General features: G+C 47.6%; 1 protein-coding gene across 1 annotated transcript in view; it reads left to right on the forward strand.

The window, feature by feature from the left end:
* NAT9 (N-acetyltransferase 9) overlaps window positions 1–22614 on the forward strand; it is a 76329-nt gene that overhangs the window by 288 nt on the left and 53427 nt on the right. The window contains exons 2-5 of the mRNA XM_085856983.1: window positions 8910–9019; window positions 12809–12949; window positions 16276–16335; window positions 16518–16612. Of these exons, the coding sequence (XP_085713109.1) occupies window positions 8910–9019; window positions 12809–12949; window positions 16276–16335; window positions 16518–16612 (406 nt within the window). The remainder of the gene's footprint in view (window positions 1–8909; window positions 9020–12808; window positions 12950–16275; window positions 16336–16517; window positions 16613–22614) is intronic.

Below are 22614 nucleotides of genomic sequence, written 5' to 3' on the forward strand. Positions count from 1 at the left end.
AACGAAGCGGTTGAGAATAAAAGTCTTTGCAATTAAGTGATAAAAGTGTCCCCTTATAATCAGTGTTTAGTCGTTTACGAGTGGACAGGTACACCTGAGAGTATTTATTACCTTCGGTGAACAGAAACCACACTCTTCTGTGACGCAGGTTCTGTGATTGTTATCTTCTGTGACGCAGGTTATCATCGACTTCCAAACAATCGGCATGCTACTAAAATACGCAATTTGGTGTTTGTTGGGTGGTCGCTAGAATACCCTTATTCTCAGTTTTTCCGTCTGTCTGTATGTAAAGGCGCTGTCACACCTTGACGATTTAGCCAGCGTATGCCGACTTATGAAAAAATTGTCTAAAACGCCGGCACACGTTGAATACGTTATGGGTAAGTTTTGTATACGTTAAGAGCACGCTGAAAAACACTGAAATACGTCGTAGTACGCTGGCTTTCATCGTTGTACTTTGTGGTTGTCCTCAAATTTTAGCATGCTTGAAATTTTACGATGTATGCCAGCGTATGACTCACATGTTCCACTACACTGGCCATAAGTTGTAGCACGTTATGCGATCGTTGACACACGTCGACACACATTACTTGTAAGTTACTCACTTGTCGAAACACGTCGAGGTGATGATTAACGTACCCGAAACTTATTTATAACCTATGAGTAACATGTTGTAGGCATGTTATGCGATCGTTGATAAATAAGAACAGAGTTCAATTTGTTCGACCACTTTATTAGCGTGGAACGACAATAATCAAACAAGTATTGAACAGGTTGAAACACCCACAACATCCCTGGCTCCGGGTCAGGCTGCGCATGCGCACTGGTACAGGGGACCGTCGATATGTAGAATTACCGTAAAGTACAATGTTCTCTATCTCCCTCCGAGTCTTTATTATGTTAATAGATAAAGGCTGAGAAAATATTAAGTTTAATGAATGAACAAAAGTTTATATCGCCCATCGTGTGACTATTCCATGGAGTAGTCCTTGTGCCAGGCAGGCACGCTGGTCGCTCTGGTGGATCGGCGTTGACCTATCGCTGGTGCTGGTGGTGTCACATCGGGCCCCAGTGGGGATGGGGCTCTCGGGGTTTCAGGGGCCGATGGTGGCGTCTGAAGGATCGCGCGCCTCGGTGTGCCTCGTCCTGGTGCTGCTGGCGTGTCTAAAACGGGTGTCGTCTTGCGCCGGGGTGTGCATACTGACGTCAGTGCCGGCGTGGGCCCCATTGGCGTCGCAGATGTCACGGGTTCGCTGTCGAGGTCAGGCAGTTGCGGTGTTACAACGGGTGCAGGTACAGTGATTCGGGTTGCTAGATCATCATAGATAGACCGGGGTGGCAGCTGGTCATTGCGAACTGGGCTAAACTTGCGCAGGAATTTCCTGTTCCGAAGTGTGACTCTGCCCGAGCCATCGATCTTGATCACGTATTGGTCGTGTTGGCGTACCTCCACGATACTGCCTGTCTTGTCCCATTTTTTGGGTGGAATCCTGTCTGGTTCTGTACGCGGACTTGGTCCCCTACAGCAAGTGGCGGAAGGCGTTTGGTGTGTTCTGCCCAGGTGTCGGCTGTGCGGATATGACGTTTGCGGAGGGCCTCCTCCCTCGCTTTCAGGGTCTCATGCCAAGTGTCGTGCGGTCTGTACTTCCCAGGGATAATTGGGATGAAATCGCGTATCGGGCGGCCGAAGACACACATTGCCGGGGAGATCTTCGTGTCAGGGTCAGGCGTGTTACGATATTGTAGTATCGCTCTCTGCACAGCGTCAGTGTCAAGTTCTCCCTGCGGGCTGGTGTTGTCCGTGATAAGTCGTTTCATTGTCTTAACTCCAATCTCCGCGCGACAGTTGCTGTGAGGGAAGGCCACCGATGACAAGCGGTGGTGTACGCCCCATCTGTGCAGGAATGACCTGGTCTCGGTGGAGGTGAACTCCGGTCCCCCATCTGACGCGAGCTCTTCTGGTGTCCCGTACGTCACGGAGGCGCGACGTAAGTGGTTTATGAGTCCGGCGGCGCCACCCGTCGACTTTGAGATGATCGGCCAGTTCGAGTATCTGTCCACTGTCACAAGGTAGTGTGCACCCCTGTGTACAAAGAAGTCCGAGCACACTGCCTGAAAGGGGTAAACGACCGGAATAGGTGGAGTTGGTGGCGCTCCAGGCTGTGATGGTGCCATCCGGTGGCAGTGTTCACAGTTTTTCCGAGTGGCGCTGATGTCGGCCGACATGCCTGGCCAGAATACAGAGGATTCTGCGCGGGCGGTCATCATTGATACGCCCTGGTGGGCAGCGTGTAGGGCGCTCAGCACATCGCCGCGGAGTGAGGGTGGTATGACTACTCGGTCCTTGTATAGGATCACTCCATCTGTCGATGTAATGTTCTCGCGGTACTGGTGATAGTCGCGAATTGTCTCTGGCATCTCGATTTTTGAGTCGGGGATGCCGTTCATTGTCATTCCCTCCAATATGTGCATATCGCCATCGCTGCTGGTGGCTTCCCTGACGCGATCCCATGTTACTGATCGCAATGATTCGAGGCCCGCGGCACACCATGCCAGGTTGTCCTCGACGTCGTCATACTCCGGCTCAGTTTGGCGTAGGAGGGACAGGACGTCGGTGTGCGTGCTTGGTTGGAGGTGGGTCGCTATGGTGGCATTGTCATCTGGAAGGTTCATGAGTGGAGGTCACGTGGTGCCAACTGGCCTGCGCGACATGGCATCTGCCGCCTTGTTCTTCATTCCCGGGATATGTATGATGCGGAAGCGATAACGCAGGGTCTTCTCCTTGAGGTTCCTGAGGCGGGGGTTGGGTATGTCGTCAAGTGCTCTGTCCGAAAGGAGTTTCAGCAGTGGTTTGTGGTCTACCGCAACGATCAGGTTCTCGCAGCCCAGTACGAAGTAGCGCGCTTTGTCCAAGGCGTCCGCGACTGCGAGAGCCTCGCCCTCTATGGGCGCGTATCTGGATTCTGCCGCGTGTGTAAATCTGCTGCCGACCAGGGTTATTTTCCATCCATCAGTGCAGCAGAATGGTCTAACTGGCACGCATCGGCAGTGCTTTTGAAGCAACCAGAATCCGATTCCCTCCTTCGACCAGTCCTTGGCGATGCATGTTGGCTTAGTTTTGTCAAATATGCGGACACCGTGTTCGATTTCTTGTACGATCACGTCTTTCGACTCGCGGAATATGTCCTCTAACTCCATGGACCACTGGAAGCGTTCTCCACTTTTCAGGAGCTTCCGGAATGGCTGCATTCGTTCGGCCATACTAAAGGCGTATGCCACCTGGTTGACAAGCCCGAACCACGATCTGACGTCGGTGATGTTACGCGGTTGTGGGAAATCGTGGATTGCTTCCAGGTAGCGGCTGCACGGTCGCACGTCGGTCATGGTGATGGTGAAGCCCGCGAAGTCCACCGTGGGTGCGCTGAAGACAAACTTCTCCGGGTTGAGGATGATTCCATTCCGGCCGCATATATCCAGCCATTGGACCGCCTGGAAGTAGCTCCCCTCAATCGTGTCTGACCATAGGAGCGTGTCATCTACGCACTTGGTCTTGTTACCAATGTCCGCGACGATCTCATCGTATCGTCGTGAGTAACCGTCCCCCGATGCCATATACCCTTGTGGGGCAGATAGGTACCGGTAGCGCCCCCATGGAGTGATGAAGGTCGTCTTGTGGCGGTCGTCCTCGTGTAGGCGGACGCTATGGTAACCGTTCCATGCATCGAATACTGTCTTGCGCTTCCCGTTAGGTACGCATCTCGCCTGGTGGAACGGGGATTGGGTGTGGTGGGTCTCGCGGAACGCATGCTTGTTCAAGGCCTGAAAGTCGACGGTGCGTCGCGGCTTGCCATTCTTTTTCGCGCAAATTACCATGCGGTGACACCATGTCACCGGCGTGCCGACGGGTACTTCCTCCAACACGCCGAGCCGAACGTCCTGGTCGAGGCCTGCTTTTACCTCATCTTGCCAGTGTATGGCCACGGAGATGGGAGTGTGATGGGCAACCGGTGTCGCGTTCTCACTGAGCATAAGACGTAGTGGCGGGCCGGTCATTCTCGGTAGTGGCTGGTGTGGGCACGTGTTGAATGTGCTCTGAGCATACATCCTGAGTAAATGTGACTGTAGTGCCTCTCTGTTGGCCTCGGTCGCTGGCATGGGGAGTGCGGTCGGCTTGGTCGGCGGCTCCGCGCGTCGCGGGCAGTCGCACAATTCCGAGGTCGTCAGATTCACCTCTCCGAGTGTCGGGAATCTGTCCGAGATCATTCCCAGGTCCATGCAGGCCGCGCGGGAGAGGAATATGCGGTCTGAAGAGTCCGTCACGTACGCGATTTGGCGCGTCTCCAATCTCCGAGCGTCGTCACTGTTACCGGCGAATCTGACTACCACCGCTCCGAGGATACGAATTCCTCTGTTGTTTGCGGCCTTCATGGTCATGGATACAGGTATGAGGTCCTCGGTACTCAGGCCCATTTGTTGGACGACTTTAATGCCGATCAGGCAGCTCTGGCACCCCGTGTCTGCCATAGCGGGTAGGGTTACCGCGCGGGTGTGTTTCAGGAGGTTAAAACCCAGCGCTTTGTAATCCTCGCGCTTGTTGGTGAGAGTGAGGTTGACGTATGGCTGCGGGTCGGATATGCGTTTCATCCACTTATCGCACATATCATCGTACAGGTGGTGAGCGAGGGGAAGCGTGCGCATTTCGTCCTCTGTGCTGGCCATGGTGACCGTGCATAGCTCGACGAAGGCTGCCGTCTGCTCGTCGTACATCCCGTCGGTCTCCTTAGATGGGGGTCTTGCCGATCGGCCGCCCAGGCACGCCTTGTCGAGGTGATTCTGGCGGTCACACTTCCGGCACTTTTTACCGTATCCGGGGCACTCGGCGCGTCTGGCGCGCCATTGAGGCGTTTTGCCGTGGCCCACCTCGCCGCAGTAGATGCATACTCCTTCGGGCTTGGCCTTCCGTTTTTCCGGCCTGGCTCCTACTCTGGCGCGGACGTCCTGTCGCTTTCCCCGCCGATACGAACTACTGATCGCGTGCGTGCTCTGAGTGTCAAGCAGGCGCGATGCCGAGCGTTTTCCAGACTCTTTGGCCTCGATATACTCTATCATGTCCTTTAATGGCATGTCCTGGTTCTTCTCACCGAGTAGGTCAAGTTGTATTGCTTGGTCCGCGATGCCACGGGCAACCACGTTGCGCAATATCTCTTCGGTGAAGTCGTTGACCTGATCGCACCCCGCCTTGGTGCACTTCATTTCATACTTGCACGTGTCCGCCTGCCCCTTGATGCGGGCGTGGAACGACCGGACGGGCTCCTCGTGTCCCTGCCGCATGTTAGACAGGGCCACTCGAGCTACCATCGTGTTCTCCGTCCGGACGGCGAGCGCCTTCATGGCGGCGAGGACGTCTTCTTCATCGCTGCCCACGAGGCTCCGACCCGCCGCGCGAGTGAGGTCCTTTCTCAGCTCCTCCTCACAGCACTCCAGTAGCTGCGCGACTATGTCAGGTCCGACAAGCTCAGTACCTGTTTTGTATTCGCCCCAGCGGGTTATGAAGTACGACCAGGCCTCGCCCATTCCGGCCAGTGCTATGGAGGGACGCTTGAGTTTCTCCATCTTGGCATTCGAGCTCGCCGCCCTGGGGGCGGCGACGTGCACAGTGGCGTGTATACTCAACATGGCGGCCACCACTGCCGCCTCTGCGTGTGTAGCCATATAGTCACAACCCTCGATCGGGCACTCTGCTTCCACCGGCGCCATAGGAACAGTTATTCTGGAGTAAACGTTCTATTTTCGGTGATGCACACGTGTGTACAGTGTCCTGGGGGCGAAGATTGGGTACAGAACCCGAGAAATCCAAACTCACTGTCGACGTTCTCATGGTCCGTTTTCACCCAGTCGCGTCTTCCTCAGCACCGACGATCCTTACTCGACTGCATCAAGCTGTTTGATTATAAATAAGAACAGAGTTCAATTTGTTCGACCACTTTATTAGCGTGGAACGACAATAATCAAACAAGTATTGAACAGGTTGAAACACCCACAACATCCCTGGCTCCGGGTCAGGCTGCGCATGCGCACTGGCACAGGGGACCGTCGATATGTAGAATTACCGTAAAGTACAATGTTCTCTAGTTGACACACGTCCACACACATTACTTGTAAGTTACTCACTTGTCGAAACACGTCAAGGTGATGATTAACATACCCGAAACTTATTTATAACCTATGAGTAACATGTTGTAGGCATGTTATGCGATCGTTGACACACGTCGACACACGTTACTTGTAAGTTACTCACTTGTCGAAACACGTCGAGGTGATGATAAGCATACCTGAAACTTATTTATAACCTATGAGTAACGTGTTGTAGGCATGTTATGCGATCGTTGACACATGTCGAGGCACGTTACTTGTAAGTTACTCATAAGTCGAAACACGTCGAGGTAATGCTTAGCGTACCCAAAACTTATTTCTAACCTATGAGTAACGTGCTTTGAACCTATGTGTAACGTACCTCCAACGCCTGTTGACGTATGTAGACGTATTTGATTGACATCTTCCAGCCGACCACAGAACTTGCTGAACGTGTTTCTAATTTACAGCTACCGTATAATGGCGTATTGGCAGCGTTTTAAAAAACAACAACAATAACTTCCGATATTTCGTCACGTGCCGTTACGTCACGTCCAATAGCCTCTTCAGTTTGCTCATGTCTTATTCTTAGTTCCTCCTCTGTGAATATTTTCTGTTTGAGGATATTGTCACATCGAAACTTAAAAGCAAATGTCTGAATATATTTTAAAATTCGTGATAGAATAAAAAAATAATAATAATAGAAAATAACAACAACAACTTCAGATATTTTGTCACGTGCCTTCAGTGTTTAGTCGTTTAGAAAAAAAAAATGTGCCTTGATGGAGGAAATAAATTTCGGGTATGCTAAACATTACTTCGACGTGTTTCAACTTATGAAAATAACTTACAAGGAACTTGTGTCGACGTGCGTCAACGATCGCATATCGCGCCGACAACTTATTGCCAGCGTAGCGGAACGTGTGAGCCATACGGCGAGTATGTCGTAAAATTTTCAGCATGCTTGAAATTTCACGACGTACGAGAGGTACCACGAAATATGACAGCACACTTCATCGTTTTTCAGCATGCTCTTAATGTATACACAACTTACCCATAACGTATTCGACGTGTGCCAGCTTGGTTCGGCAAACTTTTCATAGGTCGGCATACGCTGGCTAAATCGTCAAGGTGTGACTGCGTGGTTGACACTTTCAATTTTCAGGCGGTTGTGATTTAAATCGGCGTGCGGCAGGTTTTTAACAGGCTACGCCACGAGTTCGTGGGCGATACGTGCAGCGCGCTATGCCTATGTTAAACTATCGTTGGGCATAGGTTGTGAACGCCGACAACAGGCTAAGCATTTGTTGGTATAAGTTATCTATAAGACAACGAAACGTTCTGTGCCCGTTACTAATATGTTATGCATACGACCAACACGTTATGAATACGACCAAAACTTTAAATAAACCTCAAAATTTCATCGTACGCCAACGTTTTACATACATTTTTATACGTTGCCATTGCTGGCTGAAACGTCAAGGTGTGACAGCGCCTTAATGGACAGCTCTGGAGGCCAGAGGAGTCAACCGATTTTGATGAAACTTGACAGGTAGGTTCATACCAGGATCTAGTTGTATGCTTTTGAGCACCGTTGCTATGGACGCCACCGTTGCCTAGCAACGGGACTTTGAAATTTTTGGAAAATCCTAAAAATATATATATTTTCGAAAATCAAAACTCGTTTTCCAGGCTTTTATGCGCACTATAATCAACCTCTTTGTAAAAAAATTTCAGCCCGATCCATCAAAAACTGTATGACTAGTATGCAATTATGTAGCGACCACCCATGTCGCCTACCGGCTTGTCTGTCTCTCTTTTTACTGCGATGCACACAAAATTAATGAATTGTCATTGCGCACCATCATTGTGTACTTTTCCCACAGTATGTTCATTCATTCAAACATTCATACACAGAAAGTACAGGACTGCTGATTTGCATCATTGCTGTGAGTACAACTGCACCACTGATGCAGTGCCCCCTGTGGGCTGTGAGTGCCCCCCCCCTGTATCTCTCTCCATCGAGTGCAGCCTGTGGCTGCTAGTTGCATCATTGGTTGGGACGTGGCTATGCCGCTGATGCAGTGTCCCCTTTACCAGTTCACTGGTGCTCATTTTGCCGACCTCGGAAGGATGACAGGCTGAGTCAACCTCCTGGTGTATTTAATTCAGCGGCCAACGGGGCTTGAACTCAGGACCCTAGGATCCCATGCCGCCACCCGAGCCACTAAGCCAACACCAGACTTGCCCCCTGTAGAGTGCGCCATGAATACAGAGCCCCTTCTAGGTTAGAGCAGGAATTGGTAATTTGTTCATGGTGACGGTGATAACTCGCCTTCTTTTTGGGAATGGATTGTGGGATCTTTAAGGTCCACCAACGACCAGTGCTGGCAGATTGCTCCTCTGGCTTAACGTCCTTCTGATGAACAGCTAACCAATTGTGGCCGAGCTCTGCTTGTGAGATTCACACGCAGACTTTCCAACTCAAAAATAAGTGCGCATACTTCAGCGATCCTACCTGTAAATTTGTCCTCTCTGTAAGTTTAGCTGCTTTAATCAATCGATTCTGAGCCATGAGGCTCTTTTTTTTTTTACACAATGATCAAGTCAAGCTGGAATAAGTTTGTCAACAATCTCATACATCGAAAGGGAAAGGGAGAGGGAGAGAAAGAAAGAATACTCACGATGGATGAAGTAGTTTGTGAATAGGCAACTATAAAGATAAGCAATTTGTCCTTTCTTCTTAAACAGATGTCTCCACTTGTCTTCTCTTACAGGTACCATGGATGGATGCAAGACCTTGATCTTTTGCGATTGACTGCATCCGAGCCGTTATCCTTGACGGAGGAGTATAAACTTCAACAGGCCTGGTGTGATGATGAAGACAGTATGTGATAACAGAAAGCATTTGAAGATATAAACTTGTGAAAACTGGTTGCAAATTCATCTAACCACTGCACACTGCCCCCTTTCTGGTTGTGGTGCATGATTAAGCCATTGTGGAGATTATACATATAAACACACACACACACACACACACACACACACACACACACACACACACACACACACACACACACACACACACACACACACGAGGTCCATCTAAAAAGTAACGGGACTGACTTCATAGAAATTTTATTCCAAAAAATATTGAAATCACAGCTTGTCCCCTTCAAAATAGTTTCCCTCCAGTCTCACACACTTGTCCATCCTCTTCTTCCACGCTTCGATGCACCCCCGGAAGGCTTCTTCTGGAATCCTCCAGAGCTCCGTCGTCACGGCCCTTTTGATGGCCTCCACATCAGGAAATCGGATCCCCTTGATCACCCCCTTTAGCTTGGGGAATAGGTAAAAATCACAAGGGGCCAAGTCTGGCGAATACGGGGGTTGCTCCAGAGGTGGCACGTTCCTCTCCGCCAGAAACTGTCGGATGCTCAGGGCACTGTGAGCAGGGGCATTGTCATGGTGGAACACCCAGGCATTGTTCTCCCACAGATCCCTCTCCTCTTGTCCCAGACTGATCTCATGAGGCGCCGGAGGATCTCCTTGTACACATATTGATTCGCTGTTTGACCCTGTGGTAGAAACTCAAAGTGGATGATGCCCTTGATGTCAAAAAACAGAATGAGCATCACCTTGACCTTCGACTTTGACATCCTTGCTTTCTTTGGTCTTGGTGTTGCCGGACTTTTCCAGTGACGACTCTGCCATTGGGTCTCGGGATCGTATTCGAATATCCACGATTCATCGCCAGTTATGACTCTCCCGAGCAGGTCAGGATCGTCCTCGAGGTGTTCGATAATGTCTTGACAGACAGTGACTCTGCTGTTTCTGGTCCTCGGACAACAACTTGGGGACTATCTTTGCACACACCTTGCACACTTCCAGATTTTCAGTGATGATGCTCCAGACTGTCCTTGTTAATGGAAAGTTCCTCAGCAATCATCCGCACCGTGAGTTCGACGATCTGCACGCACCATCTGCTTCACACGCTCGATGTTTTCTGCCGTTCTGCTCGTTGAAGGTCTTCCAGACCGTGGATCGTATTCAACCTCCTCCCGTCCCTCTTTGAACCTCTTGTGCCATTCAAATGCACGTGCCTGTGACATCGTTTCTTCCCCATAGACTTGCTGCAGCATTGCGAAGGATTCGGAAGGTGTTTTGCCAAGCTTGGCAAGAAACTTCAGATTGGCTCTCTGCTCACGACTCATAGCACGACGACTCAGACTAGACAACATGTAAAACACGACCTGGAGAAAATCACACAATGATCGCGGTCAACCATCACCAATCATATATATTGCTGGAATGTTGAGAAAGACTGTGACGCAACCCGTTCATTCAAGTTGTGTAAGTGGAGCATACAGCAGGCTCAGTCCCGTTACTTTTTAGACAGACCTCTAAAATGTTTTAGTTTTAGACGGACATGTGTATATATATATATATATATATATATATATATATATATATATATATATATATATATATATATATATATATATATATATATATATATATATATATATATATAATCTGTCTCTCCCAAAAAATGAAAAAGCTTGGGTTCGCCTTTTGGTGTTCCGTCTGAACATTTGGCTCCAAATGAAAATCCCCAAAATCGTTTGTCCATTGTCTACAAATGTCCTTGTAATTCATGTAAAAGTATATTGATGTATTTGTCCAGAATGATATCCAAACTCCTCCACTGGCCTTCAGTATATATTGTTGCAGTTCTCGGAACCGCATCCCTCCAATGCAATGGCATCTATCATACAGTGGTCCCCAGACAGTTATTTCATTAATATACGTGCAGTTAGACCCTTCCTTCTTGTCTAATAGGACAAACGGGACAAGTGCGTTGTGTGAATCTCATAGTTATGTCTGATTACATCTCTGACTTCATTCCTACTCTTTTTCTCTATTCCTGAGGTAAATCCAAGCTACGGCCGTGCCCCTCACGTAAGAATGCGTCCTCACAGAAGAACAAAAGGAACAAAACACCAAACGCCCACGCTGCACGGAACAAGTGCAGCACAGGGGTAATTTCCACCCACTCGGCGGAAGAGATAGGAAGCACAACCAACATGACAGCACTGCTGTAGGAATGCCGAGCCCAGGGGAATAGGGGTCCTCGCGAAGGCCAACAGGCACCGCCCTCCGACAGCCACCTGTAGAAAACCGCGGCCGCACCCTTCGCTGTGAGAATGGGTCCTCATGAAGGCCGGCCATGGAAAAAAGCACACCAAATGCCAACGCCGCACAGTACGCACATGGCACATTTGTTTTCAATCCGAACCTCCATCTAATACTTGTATCTATACTCTTTTCAATCAAAACCTCCAGATAATTATATCCAATCTTTTCCCTCAATTCCTGACACAGATCAGTGCTGGCACCGTGCACACCACCGCTCTTGATAAATGACCGCATGCTCAATGGCGGCGGACCCATGCGCAGCCCCGGGGTAATTTATTATCGCACACATTGCATTGCACGCATGGCTCACATCTTGTTTGGGTCTGTGCATGGGTTTACCATATCATCTTACCGTCGATCTTCGCTGACCACCGTGGCCGCGGGTGTCTCCCGCGTACGGTGGACATGTTCTCGCCTCTCCGCCCGGCGAAGCTGTTGCCAGGTGGAGGCATGCTGTGCGGCTCTGGCCACATGGCTGACGGACAGGCAGCGCATTGACTGGCGCTGACCGCCGGAGTACGGGCTGGGGGTTTGGTGCAGGGCGTTTCGTGTCACGGTGTTCGGAGCGAGACGATTCCGCAGCTTGGAATCATCTTGCCAGATGTAAAGTGGAGCCGCTTCTGGCCATCGCGGCTGGGCCGTGTGCTGGCCGGGGCCCAACCAGAGCACCTGATTCGCGTGACGATACCACTTCGGGTCGTCGCCCCCGCCCCACACCACAGGATCTATATATAAAAGCACGGGTCGCGGGGCCGTTCGAGCGTTCTCCGTCCCTGCTCATCGCTCCTGGTTCCTGTTGGCTCGCCCTGCTCTCTGTCTGTCCTGGGATTGACAATTCGCCCATTCGCCTGCTGACTTCCGCCTTCCTTCACCAGCTCGCTGCTGACTCAGCCATTCTTCACCGACTTGCCACTGACTCCACCCATCCACCTGATCCTGTCTGTCACTACGCCCACTCACTTTTGACTCTGCCTTTCTCCACCCACTGGCTTCTGACTCCTCCAAAGTCCTTCCTCCATGCCTGACTGTGGTGCCCCATTCTCTGGATCGACGCTTCGCTGCATGAAGTGCCACAAAGCGGGAGACGATGTGCAGGCTGTCAGGGAGGTATCACCCAGCGGAGCATCCCCCCAAAACGTACTGGTGGCGCGGTCGGTAAATCGTTTGTCCTATTAGACAAGAAGGAAGGTATTGAGAGACCGTTAGCCTTATCTCCTCTCCTCTTTCTTCTCATTAACTCTTCTTCTTCTTCGTGTGTGTGTGTGTGTGTGTGTGTGTGTGTGTGTGTGTGTGTGTGTGTGTGTGTGTGTGTGTGTGTGTGTGTGTGTGTGTGTGTGTGTGGGTGTATATATATATATATATATATATATATATATATATATATATATATATATATATATATATATATATATATATATATATACATGCTTACACATACACACATAACTGAACATGATGCTATCCACGTTCCCTACAGAATGCACATTTATCATCTTGGAGAAGGAATTGTGGGACAAAGGACAATTCACAGAAGAGGAATGCATGATTGGAGATGTGAATATCTTCCTGACAGAGCTGGATGACCCAAGTCTGGCTGAGATCGAGGTCATGATTGCAGGTTATTATCAATGGGTATGCTCGTAAAATCACCATATTGATTGTAAGGCATGCTGTCATTGTAAGCTTCAAAAATGCTCCATAATGTAATTATCCATAAGCTGGGTAAGTATTCCCAGCTTAAAACAAAGCTAATGAGAAGGGCACTCGGTGGAGTGCATACCACCGCCACGTAATGCCTGATCCACAAGAACATATCGTGCCAAATACATTTTTGAAATGTCATTCTATACAGTACCATATCGTTTTTGGCCCCATCTCAATGGTGAAGAATCACTTTGAAAATTAAATAATTCTCGTATCCAGATTCAGATCTTCACCAAAATCTAATCCATTTGTCGAGGTCACACACCCAACCTGTCCACCAAGTTTCATCTGAATGCATTCACAACTTTTTCAGATATCATGCTATATACTAGTTTAGCCCTATTTCTCAATGGTGAAAAATCACTTAAATTCTCAGATCCAGATTCGGATCTTCACTAAAATGGAAGCACTCCTTTCTTGTCACACACCCAATGTGACCACCAAGTTTCGTCCTAATCCGTCCAGAACTTTTTGAGATATCATGCGATATTTCATTTTTAGCCCTACATCTCAATGGTGAAGAATCACTTTTAAAAATTCTTGAAGTTGGATCTTCACCAAAATCTAATCAATTTGTCCTTGTCACACACCCAACCTGCCCACCAAATTTCATCCAGATGCGTCCACAACTTTTTGAGATATCATGCACAGACAGACAGACAGACAGAGAGTTGAAAACAACCTCCTTCACCTTCGGTGGCAGAGGTAACTAGAACGGTATTTGGTAGAGCGCATACTGTACCTCCGCCAGGCTAAACGGTTTGTTTTGTATCCCTCTCATAAACCGGATCTGCATCCTGACAAACCAAAATCGAATCTGGTTGTTCTTGTCACCTCCCCAACTCGTCCATAACTTTTTGAAATACCATGCTATATATATATCGTATTTGGCCCTATCTCTCAATTATGAAGAATCGTATAAAAATTATCATATCCAGATTTTCACCAAAATCTCATCCATTCGTCCTTGCCACACACCCAACCTGTACACCAAGTTTTGTCTGAATCCGTCCATAACTCCTGTTCACAAACAGACAGGGGTGAATACAAGTAGACCTCTATTTATGTTTGGGGTGTGTTCTTGAAAATTGCAACTTAAGTCGAAACTTTTTTTTTCCATAAGAAATTCAGTCATGAAATAAGGCTCTGTGGGAGGTGGAGAGGGGGGAACGTCGTAATTTTCACTTATGATGTTACCTTTTTGGCTTAAACGGAGATAATTTAAACACTCAATCAAACACATATTTTGACAGTAAAAAAATTGAAATGAAATAATTTTACTGAAGTACAATGCAGTAAAATACTGTGTAAAATATTCTGTGGTGATGGGAGAGAAAGGGGGAGAGAGCGAGTGAGTTGTGATCAAATGAAGGATGGAAGGCTTGTGCTCATCGTAGTCCAGTCAGGGATTTGTAATCTGTTAAGGGTGCTGGGGATGACACTGCTCCTCTTCGTGAAAGACACTGTGAGGATCTTTAGCATCCATAAACTAATGCTAGCAGACGGAACACCCGGCTTAATGGTGTGTACCTCTTGGCCACCCTGCCTGCGCGTGCACGTACACACACACACACACACACACACACACACACACACACACACACACACACACACACACACACACACACACACACACACACACACACACACACACACAACTCGCAAACCAGCCATGGCTTGCAGTAAAGGTCTCTTTAGCCATGGCAGCAGAAACTGAACTCTCGCTTGCTTTTTTTTGAAGTCATAATACAGACTTTTATCTTTCTGCTATATGATGGCTTGACGTACAGGTGTCCTCATTCCACATGGCCAGCATACATTCCATCTTTTCCATGCAAGAGCTCCTTTGGCTTCGTAATTGACTTGGATGTTAATGGCTTCGCACGTTTAGCACTTTCACAAATTTGTTCTGCATTTTTATAAATCGAGGGCGTACGGTTGGAGGCAAACCGAAGTGCCGACCAATATCCACAGCGCGATCACCACTCACCATTCTGCGTATAACATCCAATTTCACACCCGAGATTTACAGTTTTATGCACTTTCTTAGCCACGGGCTCACTCTTATCACCACGAGCATGCTTTGAACTCATGATGAAGATTTTGGAAGGACAGTACATCTGAACAGTGCAAATGCAAAATAAAAGTACAGTACCACTTTACACCAAAGTTACATCATTCAAGTCACGTGCTTTGGCTTTCCTGAGCTGCCCAGTCAATTGAATTTGAAGGAATTGAATTGACAGAAGAAAAATTTCTATGTTTTAGATGGACATTAACAAAGAAAGTTGATCCAGTATGAACAATGACCAAAGCAGCATAGTGTTTGACTGCGGTGCCATCTCATCGGTCTAAATTTACATTCCTCACTGGAATATTATGTGCAGGACGACAGGTACAGGTACAGGTACAGGTACAGGTACAGGTACAGGTACAACCCGATAAGGGCACAGAATACAGAAATGTTCTACCGTTCATGAAGTGTGCCTTCGCCGGCATGCACACAAGCACAGCACAGACTCACACGGTTTGTCGTTGACACGTCGTCATTGAAGTGTGACGGAGGTTAAATAAAATTGGTGAGTAAAATGTTATTATCATTACGCAAAGATTTGTTATTGTCATAATTGAGCTTCCAACATGATATTCCAACATCCCAACACGGGATGCTCATTTAACATCCATCTGAGGGACAACACGCACATTCATGAAACACCGACATGAGAGTTAATAACTGGGTTGGGATTCAAACCCAGGCAACACAGCTTCGAGGCAAGTGTACTTGCCTTGAGGCCATCCTGTCAGCCCCAGGAATATGTCTGATGAGTGGGTTAAGTTTGATGAAATAAATTGATGACTAAAGGCCAAGTCATGAAAGCATTTCTGTCTCCTGGGTATCAGGATGGCGGCCCGACAAGATGTCTGAACAGGATGTGCTGACAGTGTTTGCATGTTGTACCTGACTGCCTGTATCAAATCCTTTTGATTGTTCATGTTTCCCACAGTCGTGATTAAGTGGCAGGTGACACAAGCTGATTAAAATTGTGGCAATGGCCATAATGGGACAAGGATGTGTGTACGTGTGCGAGTGCGAGTGCGAGCGACCATTACCTGAGATTCTTTTAAAGAATACATTGCACTTGTTTTGCAAAAATAATCAGGTAGGCGTGTGTATATCCAACATTATACAATTCTTGGCATTTACCTTGGTTCTAAATTGAGCACTTTGTGACATTTCAGAGGCAGGAAACAGAGGCAGAGGTTTTGGGAAAGAGGCCACTGCAATTATGATGCATTTCGGTGAGTTAATTACTCCGCACTGCACCTGTCTTTTTTTAATTCACACATTTAATTGTATATGCTACAACCGACAAATTCTGCATAATTTGTCCCGACGCCAAATGCAAATGAAAACGACAAGAATACAATGTACAAATTTCAAAACGAGTTCAGCGTTTCTCACAATGATCGCTTTTTGGCAGGAATGCGGACTCTTGGCATCAAGACCTTTCAGGCGAAAATTGGTGTTGGAAACCACCCCAGCTTGTATATGTTCAGGAACTTTGCTTTTGAGGAGGTAAATTGTCCAAACACAATCTTCGAATATTACATATAAATATGTATATTGTATATATTGTTGCGGTTCTCGGAACCGCATGCATCCAACAGATAGTGGTCCCAAGACAGTTATTCCATTATTATACGTGTCGATAGCCCCTTCCCTTTTGTCTAGCGGGACAACAGGGGCATGCGTTGCGATGATCTCATGGCTAGGTTTGCTTACATCATTTCTTCTTCATTTTGTCCCTACTCTTTTCTGATTATTCCTGGGGTAAATCTGAGCCACGTGCACCTTCGTTGTGGGATGGGTCCTCGCGGATGCCAGCACGTGTGGCGCCGCTGCGAGTAAACGATGATGCGCGAGCATTAACAGCGCAGAGCCCCCGTTCCCAAGCGAGCCCTCAACCCAACGTGTGCGGCGAGTCATACAGTGTGCTTGGCAGTTCGAGATTATCGACTCGAGCTTCCGATTATCTGGGGAAGATTGCCGGTTGCATTAAAAAGGCATCCGAATTAATATCTCTTAAGAGGCTGCACGAATGGTGTTTTTCACAACACAGGAAACACAGCCAGCACGACGCCCACACTGCACGAAACGTGTACGGAGGCCAATAAAGGCGATTCCACGCCACGTTGGGTGAGATTCGAGTGTGCGAAGTAAAAGCAGCACGTTCCTTTTCAACCAAATATCTGATACATATTTGTGTTCGCCCCACGCACACACAAGCAGAGTCGTGTGGACGTGAGTACTGGCCACGTGCGTAATGGCCAAACCACGCGCACTGTATGGAATGTGTTCGAAAGCAGACACGTATGCCGCTCGCGACTTTGTTATCGTACAAAGCAGGGCACAAATGCACCGCTCGCGACTTTGTATCGTTTTTCCTCAATATCTGACTCATATCGGTGTTCGCCCCGCGCACACGCTAGCAGAATCGGGTGCAACGCGAGCACTGACCACGTGGGCCATGGCGGATCCGTGCATACTGCACAAAACATGCATGGATTTATCCATAACAATGTACCTTCAGCCCTCGCTGGCAGCAGCGTATTCCCCAAGGAAGGTGAACGTCTTCTCGTCTCTACGGCCAGCGAAGCTGCGATCGAGCAGGAGAATGTTGTACAGTGCGGGCCACGTTGGAGCACGCGGAGCGAGCGCATTGATCAGCGCTGGTTGGACACCCGAGCAGGCATGCGGGACCCTTGGCCGGTCGTCAGGGCATGGCCCGGGGGCTTTTGCGGGACAATTCGCGCGCCAAGTTCGGTGTGGACGATTTGTGTCATGTCGTAGGGTCGAAGTGGAATATTTTTGCTGTCTGGGATGACCTTGCCGGAAATGGAGTGTTGCGGTTTCCGGCCAAAGTTAGCGGGCCGCGTGAGGGGTCGGGGCCAATCAGAGCCTATAAAAAACCAATCCTATAAAGGTCGGAGCGGTCCCTCTGCCTCTCTCTCTCATCTCTCTGCCCAAAATCACCACGACCCGCCTCCTGCTGCCTGGACTCCGCCTCCTCGTCTCCGCCCACACGACGTTGACCCCACTCGCCCACCTGGTCCCGCCTTCCACCCCATCCACGCACTCTGGACTCTGCCCCTTCTCCACTCAAGCCCCTCCTTCACGCCCACGGTTTCCACATGCGCTGCTGAAGCCAGAGACGATGTGCCAGCTGTCGGGTACCGCACCATGGAGCATTCCCTCCCCCCCCCCAAACGTAATGGAGGCGGGATCATGCAATAGAGTACAAAGTTACCGAAATCGTCGCCTCAACTCCTCTCCCTTCTTGTTTCAATACTTTCTCTTCATTGGGGTGTGTGTGTGTGTGTGTGTGTGTGTGTGTGTGTGTGTGTGTGTGTGTGTGTGTGTGTGTGTGTGTGTGTGTGTGTGTGTGTGTGTGTGTGCGTGTGCGTGTGCGTGCGTCCTGGCGCATGTCCACTTAAGTAAGACTGCAGATCGTTATTGTTATCATTATTATTGTTATTATTTTCACGTTGTCTGCTCTGTGTCCCCTTTTGTAAGTTGCCTGTAAATAAATCATTATTAGGAATGTTCCCTGCTCGTTTTTGTATTTTCTTCCATTGATCCAGCATGGTCTGAATCCTAGTTTAGCCAGGACTTTATTCCCAATGATCCGTTCCTTTTAGCCGCTACGTCCTTGGCAATGTCGCTCGGCTGCATCTGATCCGGTAAAGTGATCGATCCGGTGGAGTGATCCAGTTCAGACAAGGTGTACCGAGGGCGTGTTCCCCGGTAATTAAATCGCGTGATTAATTAGGTAACCCGATTAAACCATAGACAGCAGGACCCAAGGTCACACAGTTGAGTTATTGGCGTCCACAGTTGGTTAAGCGACCCTCCTCGTCACGGAATTATCCTTGTGCGACGACCTACAATTCTGGGGAGTCTGGTGGGAGCCGAGATAGCTTCCCCCACCTAGTGGTCTTCTTACCCGACCCCTGGCCCGCAACAATATATTGCACTTATATAGATACACACACACACGCACACACACAGCAAACTATGGTGTCTATCTCCCGTTTACGGAAGCCGCTTCCTGCACTGCGTTTGAAAATCTGCTGATTGGTTATTTTAGATTTTCATTTCACTTTTCTTGATGAAATATACAGTAATACCCTGGTTTGTTGGGAATGTGTTCCTCAAAAGTGCGGCGAATATCGAGACATAAATAAGAGCTATTTTTCTCATTAATGGAATAAGCAGGGAATGTATTCCTCATGTCACCACTTCATGATTATATTTCGCTTTTTACCGATATCACCTTTTTTTGATTGATAGTTGTATTCAAGTACAGACATATCATTGAAATAAAAATAAGCCTCTTCCGGAAGCGGTCGAAGTTGGCAGTAACTTCTTATTCCTCCTTCAATGAACGTCAGCATTTTCATAGATGCTACGCACTTTCGTCGGAGGTAAACTTAACCCGGTGACATCAACGGCACGTTCACCAGCATCCATGCAAGGAATAACATCTAATTTCACTTCCAAGGTAACACTTTTACAATGCCTCTTAGCCATTCTACAGTACAGCACATTTCTTCATGTGAGACAAAGTAAAGTAGTTCTTTCAGCGATTTTGCAATCTCCAGATTTGGTACTTTAGCAATGTATTCTGGCATCTTTATCAGTCTTGTAAGTTCTGAAAACACTCGAGAATAATTTTTTTTTTTTTTTTGTATACCTTAGTCGAGGCTCGTATGAGAGCTAACACACAACTCACAGCAAGGAGGCATGAGACAAGAGGGGCGGGAGTGGAAGGGACAAAACATTGGGGAACAGACACATTAGGTGAACTGTGGAAGGGAGAGGGATGGGGATGGGATGGGGATGGGACGGGGAACATGGCGAAGAGAAGATGGACATTACATGGACTTTCAGGAAGGAAAGCAGGAGAATTGAAGGAAGTGGGCTTGGGTGGATTATCGGGGGTAGAAAAGATCGAGGATTTGGATGGGGGAAGATAAGAGGTGGTGGTGAACAGCTGTTTTGAAAGCCTGGAGGGAAGAATGGGAAAGAATAGAGTGAGGAAGTTTATTCCAAAGGCGGGAAAGTTTATTCCAAAGGCGGGAATGGTATTGCTTGTAAAACGACGCAAGTGTGAGTTGAGTCGGAGACATATAGGGTTGTGGTATTAATAACGTGATGATGTATTTGCGAAATGACATAAAAAGGGGAGATGAAAACAGAGGTTTGCTGTAGTCAGTCACTTCATTGTACCTTCCAGTAATCTTTAATGTCAACATGAACAACTGGATTAAAGTAGATTTAATACAGATATTCATGGAGTAACAAACAATTTAAAATAGTTATACATTTCACACTCTTCAGACAAATTGCCCCCTGATGCACCACATTTTTGTGGTTGGCGGTTTCAGTCGCTGAGAGCTTTGGCTCCAAGTAAAACCAAGACTGCAACACAATATAGTGCGTTCAGAAAGTATTCACACCCCTCAACTTTTATCACATTTTGTTGTTGCAACCTGAATTTAAAATGGACAAGTCTGGAGAATTTAAAATGGACAATGGTTCACGAGCAATGTACACGGTTCGCCTTTTTGATTTTTTGACCTTCGAGGGGACGCCACGGGCAAACTGGCGGGAATCGGGAAAAACGTAAATGATGAAAGTTGTAGTAATCGAAGAGCACTACAAATCGACCACGAATTGCGAAATCCTAAACGTAGTTCGCCTTTTTTAATTTTTTTATGGCGGGAATCGGGAAAAACGTAAATGATGAAAGTTGTAGTACTCGAAGAGCACTACTTGCCTACCAACTTTCATTCGAAACAGTTGAAAACCCTCAGAGCTCGATGCCCAATTTATTGATTTTTTTTGACATTTTCTAAGTTCGTGACCTTGTGACCTTGACCTTGGGACGAAAATGAAAAATCGAGCTCCATGGGGCTATGCAGGTGCCATTGGACTAACCAAATACCGAAACCCCTGCCAGATTTGACAAACCCCCTCGGAGAAGATGTAACTTGAAACCGACTACCCCCTAAAAACACGTTTTTTCGGCGTGGCTCTGCCCATAATGGGTGCAGCACGCCCATTCTCAGGAAAATACAACTAGATCATGATATAAACCTCCCACCCAAATTTTATCAGGACCAGATCAAAACCCACAAAGCTATGCTCGGGACAGACAGACAGACAGACAGACAGACACCCATAACGAATATAGTGGTCACTTACTGACTCGTGAACCAATTAAATTGAAAAAAAAAATTGTCACTAATCTACACATAATACTCCATCATGGCAAAGTGGATTTTTTTTTTTTTTTAGAAAATTTTCAAATTAATTAGAAATGAAAAGCTGAAATGTCTTGAGTCAATACCTGTTCAACCCTTTTGTTATGACACTCAAAATTGGGCTCAGGTGCATCTACTTTCCTTTGATCATCCTTGAGATGTCTCCAACTTGATTGGAGTCCAGCTGTGGCCAACTCAATTGATTGGACATGATTTAGAAAGAAACACACCTTTCTGTATAAGGTCCTCCAGTTGACAATGCATGTCAGAGCAGAAACTCCACCATGAAGTCAAATGAACTGTCCATAGAACTCTGAGATAGAATTGTGAGGAGGCATAGATTTGGGGAAGGGTATAAAACAATTTAAAGAGTGTTAAAAGTTCCAAAGAGCACAGTGAGCTCCATCATGAGGAAATGGAAAGAATATAGAACTCCCCAGACTCTTCCTAGAGCTGGCCGTCTGACCAAACTGAGCAACCAGACAAGAAGGACCTTGGTCGGGGCGGTGACCAAGAACCCAATGACCACTCTGACCACCCTACCATGAAGAACTACAGAGTTCCTTGGCTGAGATGGGGACAGTCTCTGCAGCACTTCACAAATCTAGATTTTATGGGAGAGAGTGGCCAGACGGAAGCCACTCCTGAGAAAAAGGTGCTTGACAGCACGCCTGGAGTTTGCAAAAAAGGCACATGAAAGAATGAGAGTATGAGGCAAGAGTCTGTGGTCTGATGAGGTGAAAATTGATCTCTTTGGCCTGAATGCAAAGTGCTACATCTGGTAGAAACTGAACACAGCTCATCACCCATCTAACACCATCCCTACCATGAAGCATGGTGGTGGCAGTATCATGCTTACGGGGAAGCTTTTCAGCGGCAGGGACTGGAAGACTTGTGAGGATCGAGGGAACAATGAATGGAGCCAAATACAGGCAAATACTTGAGAACCTGCTTCAGAGTGCAAAAGACCTTTTACTGCGACAAAGATTTACATTCCAACAGGACAATGACCCCCAAGGATCCAGCCAAAGCAACACTGAAATGGCTTCAGAACAAGAAGGTGAAAGTCCTTGAGTGACCCAGCAAAAGCCCAGACTTGAATAACATTGAGAATCTCTGGAAAGACTTGAAGATTGCTGTTCACCGATGCTCCCCATCCAACTTGACAGAGCTTGAGCAAATCTGCAACATGCCCAAGAAGACTCGAAGCTGTAATCGCTGCCAAAGGCACTTCCACAAAGTATTGACTCA

The sequence above is a fragment of the Eptatretus burgeri genome, chromosome 15, assembly GCF_056783735.1.
Source record: "Eptatretus burgeri isolate ZD-2024b chromosome 15, Ebu_testis_v1, whole genome shotgun sequence".
NCBI classification, from domain to species: domain Eukaryota; kingdom Metazoa; phylum Chordata; class Myxini; order Myxiniformes; family Myxinidae; genus Eptatretus; species Eptatretus burgeri.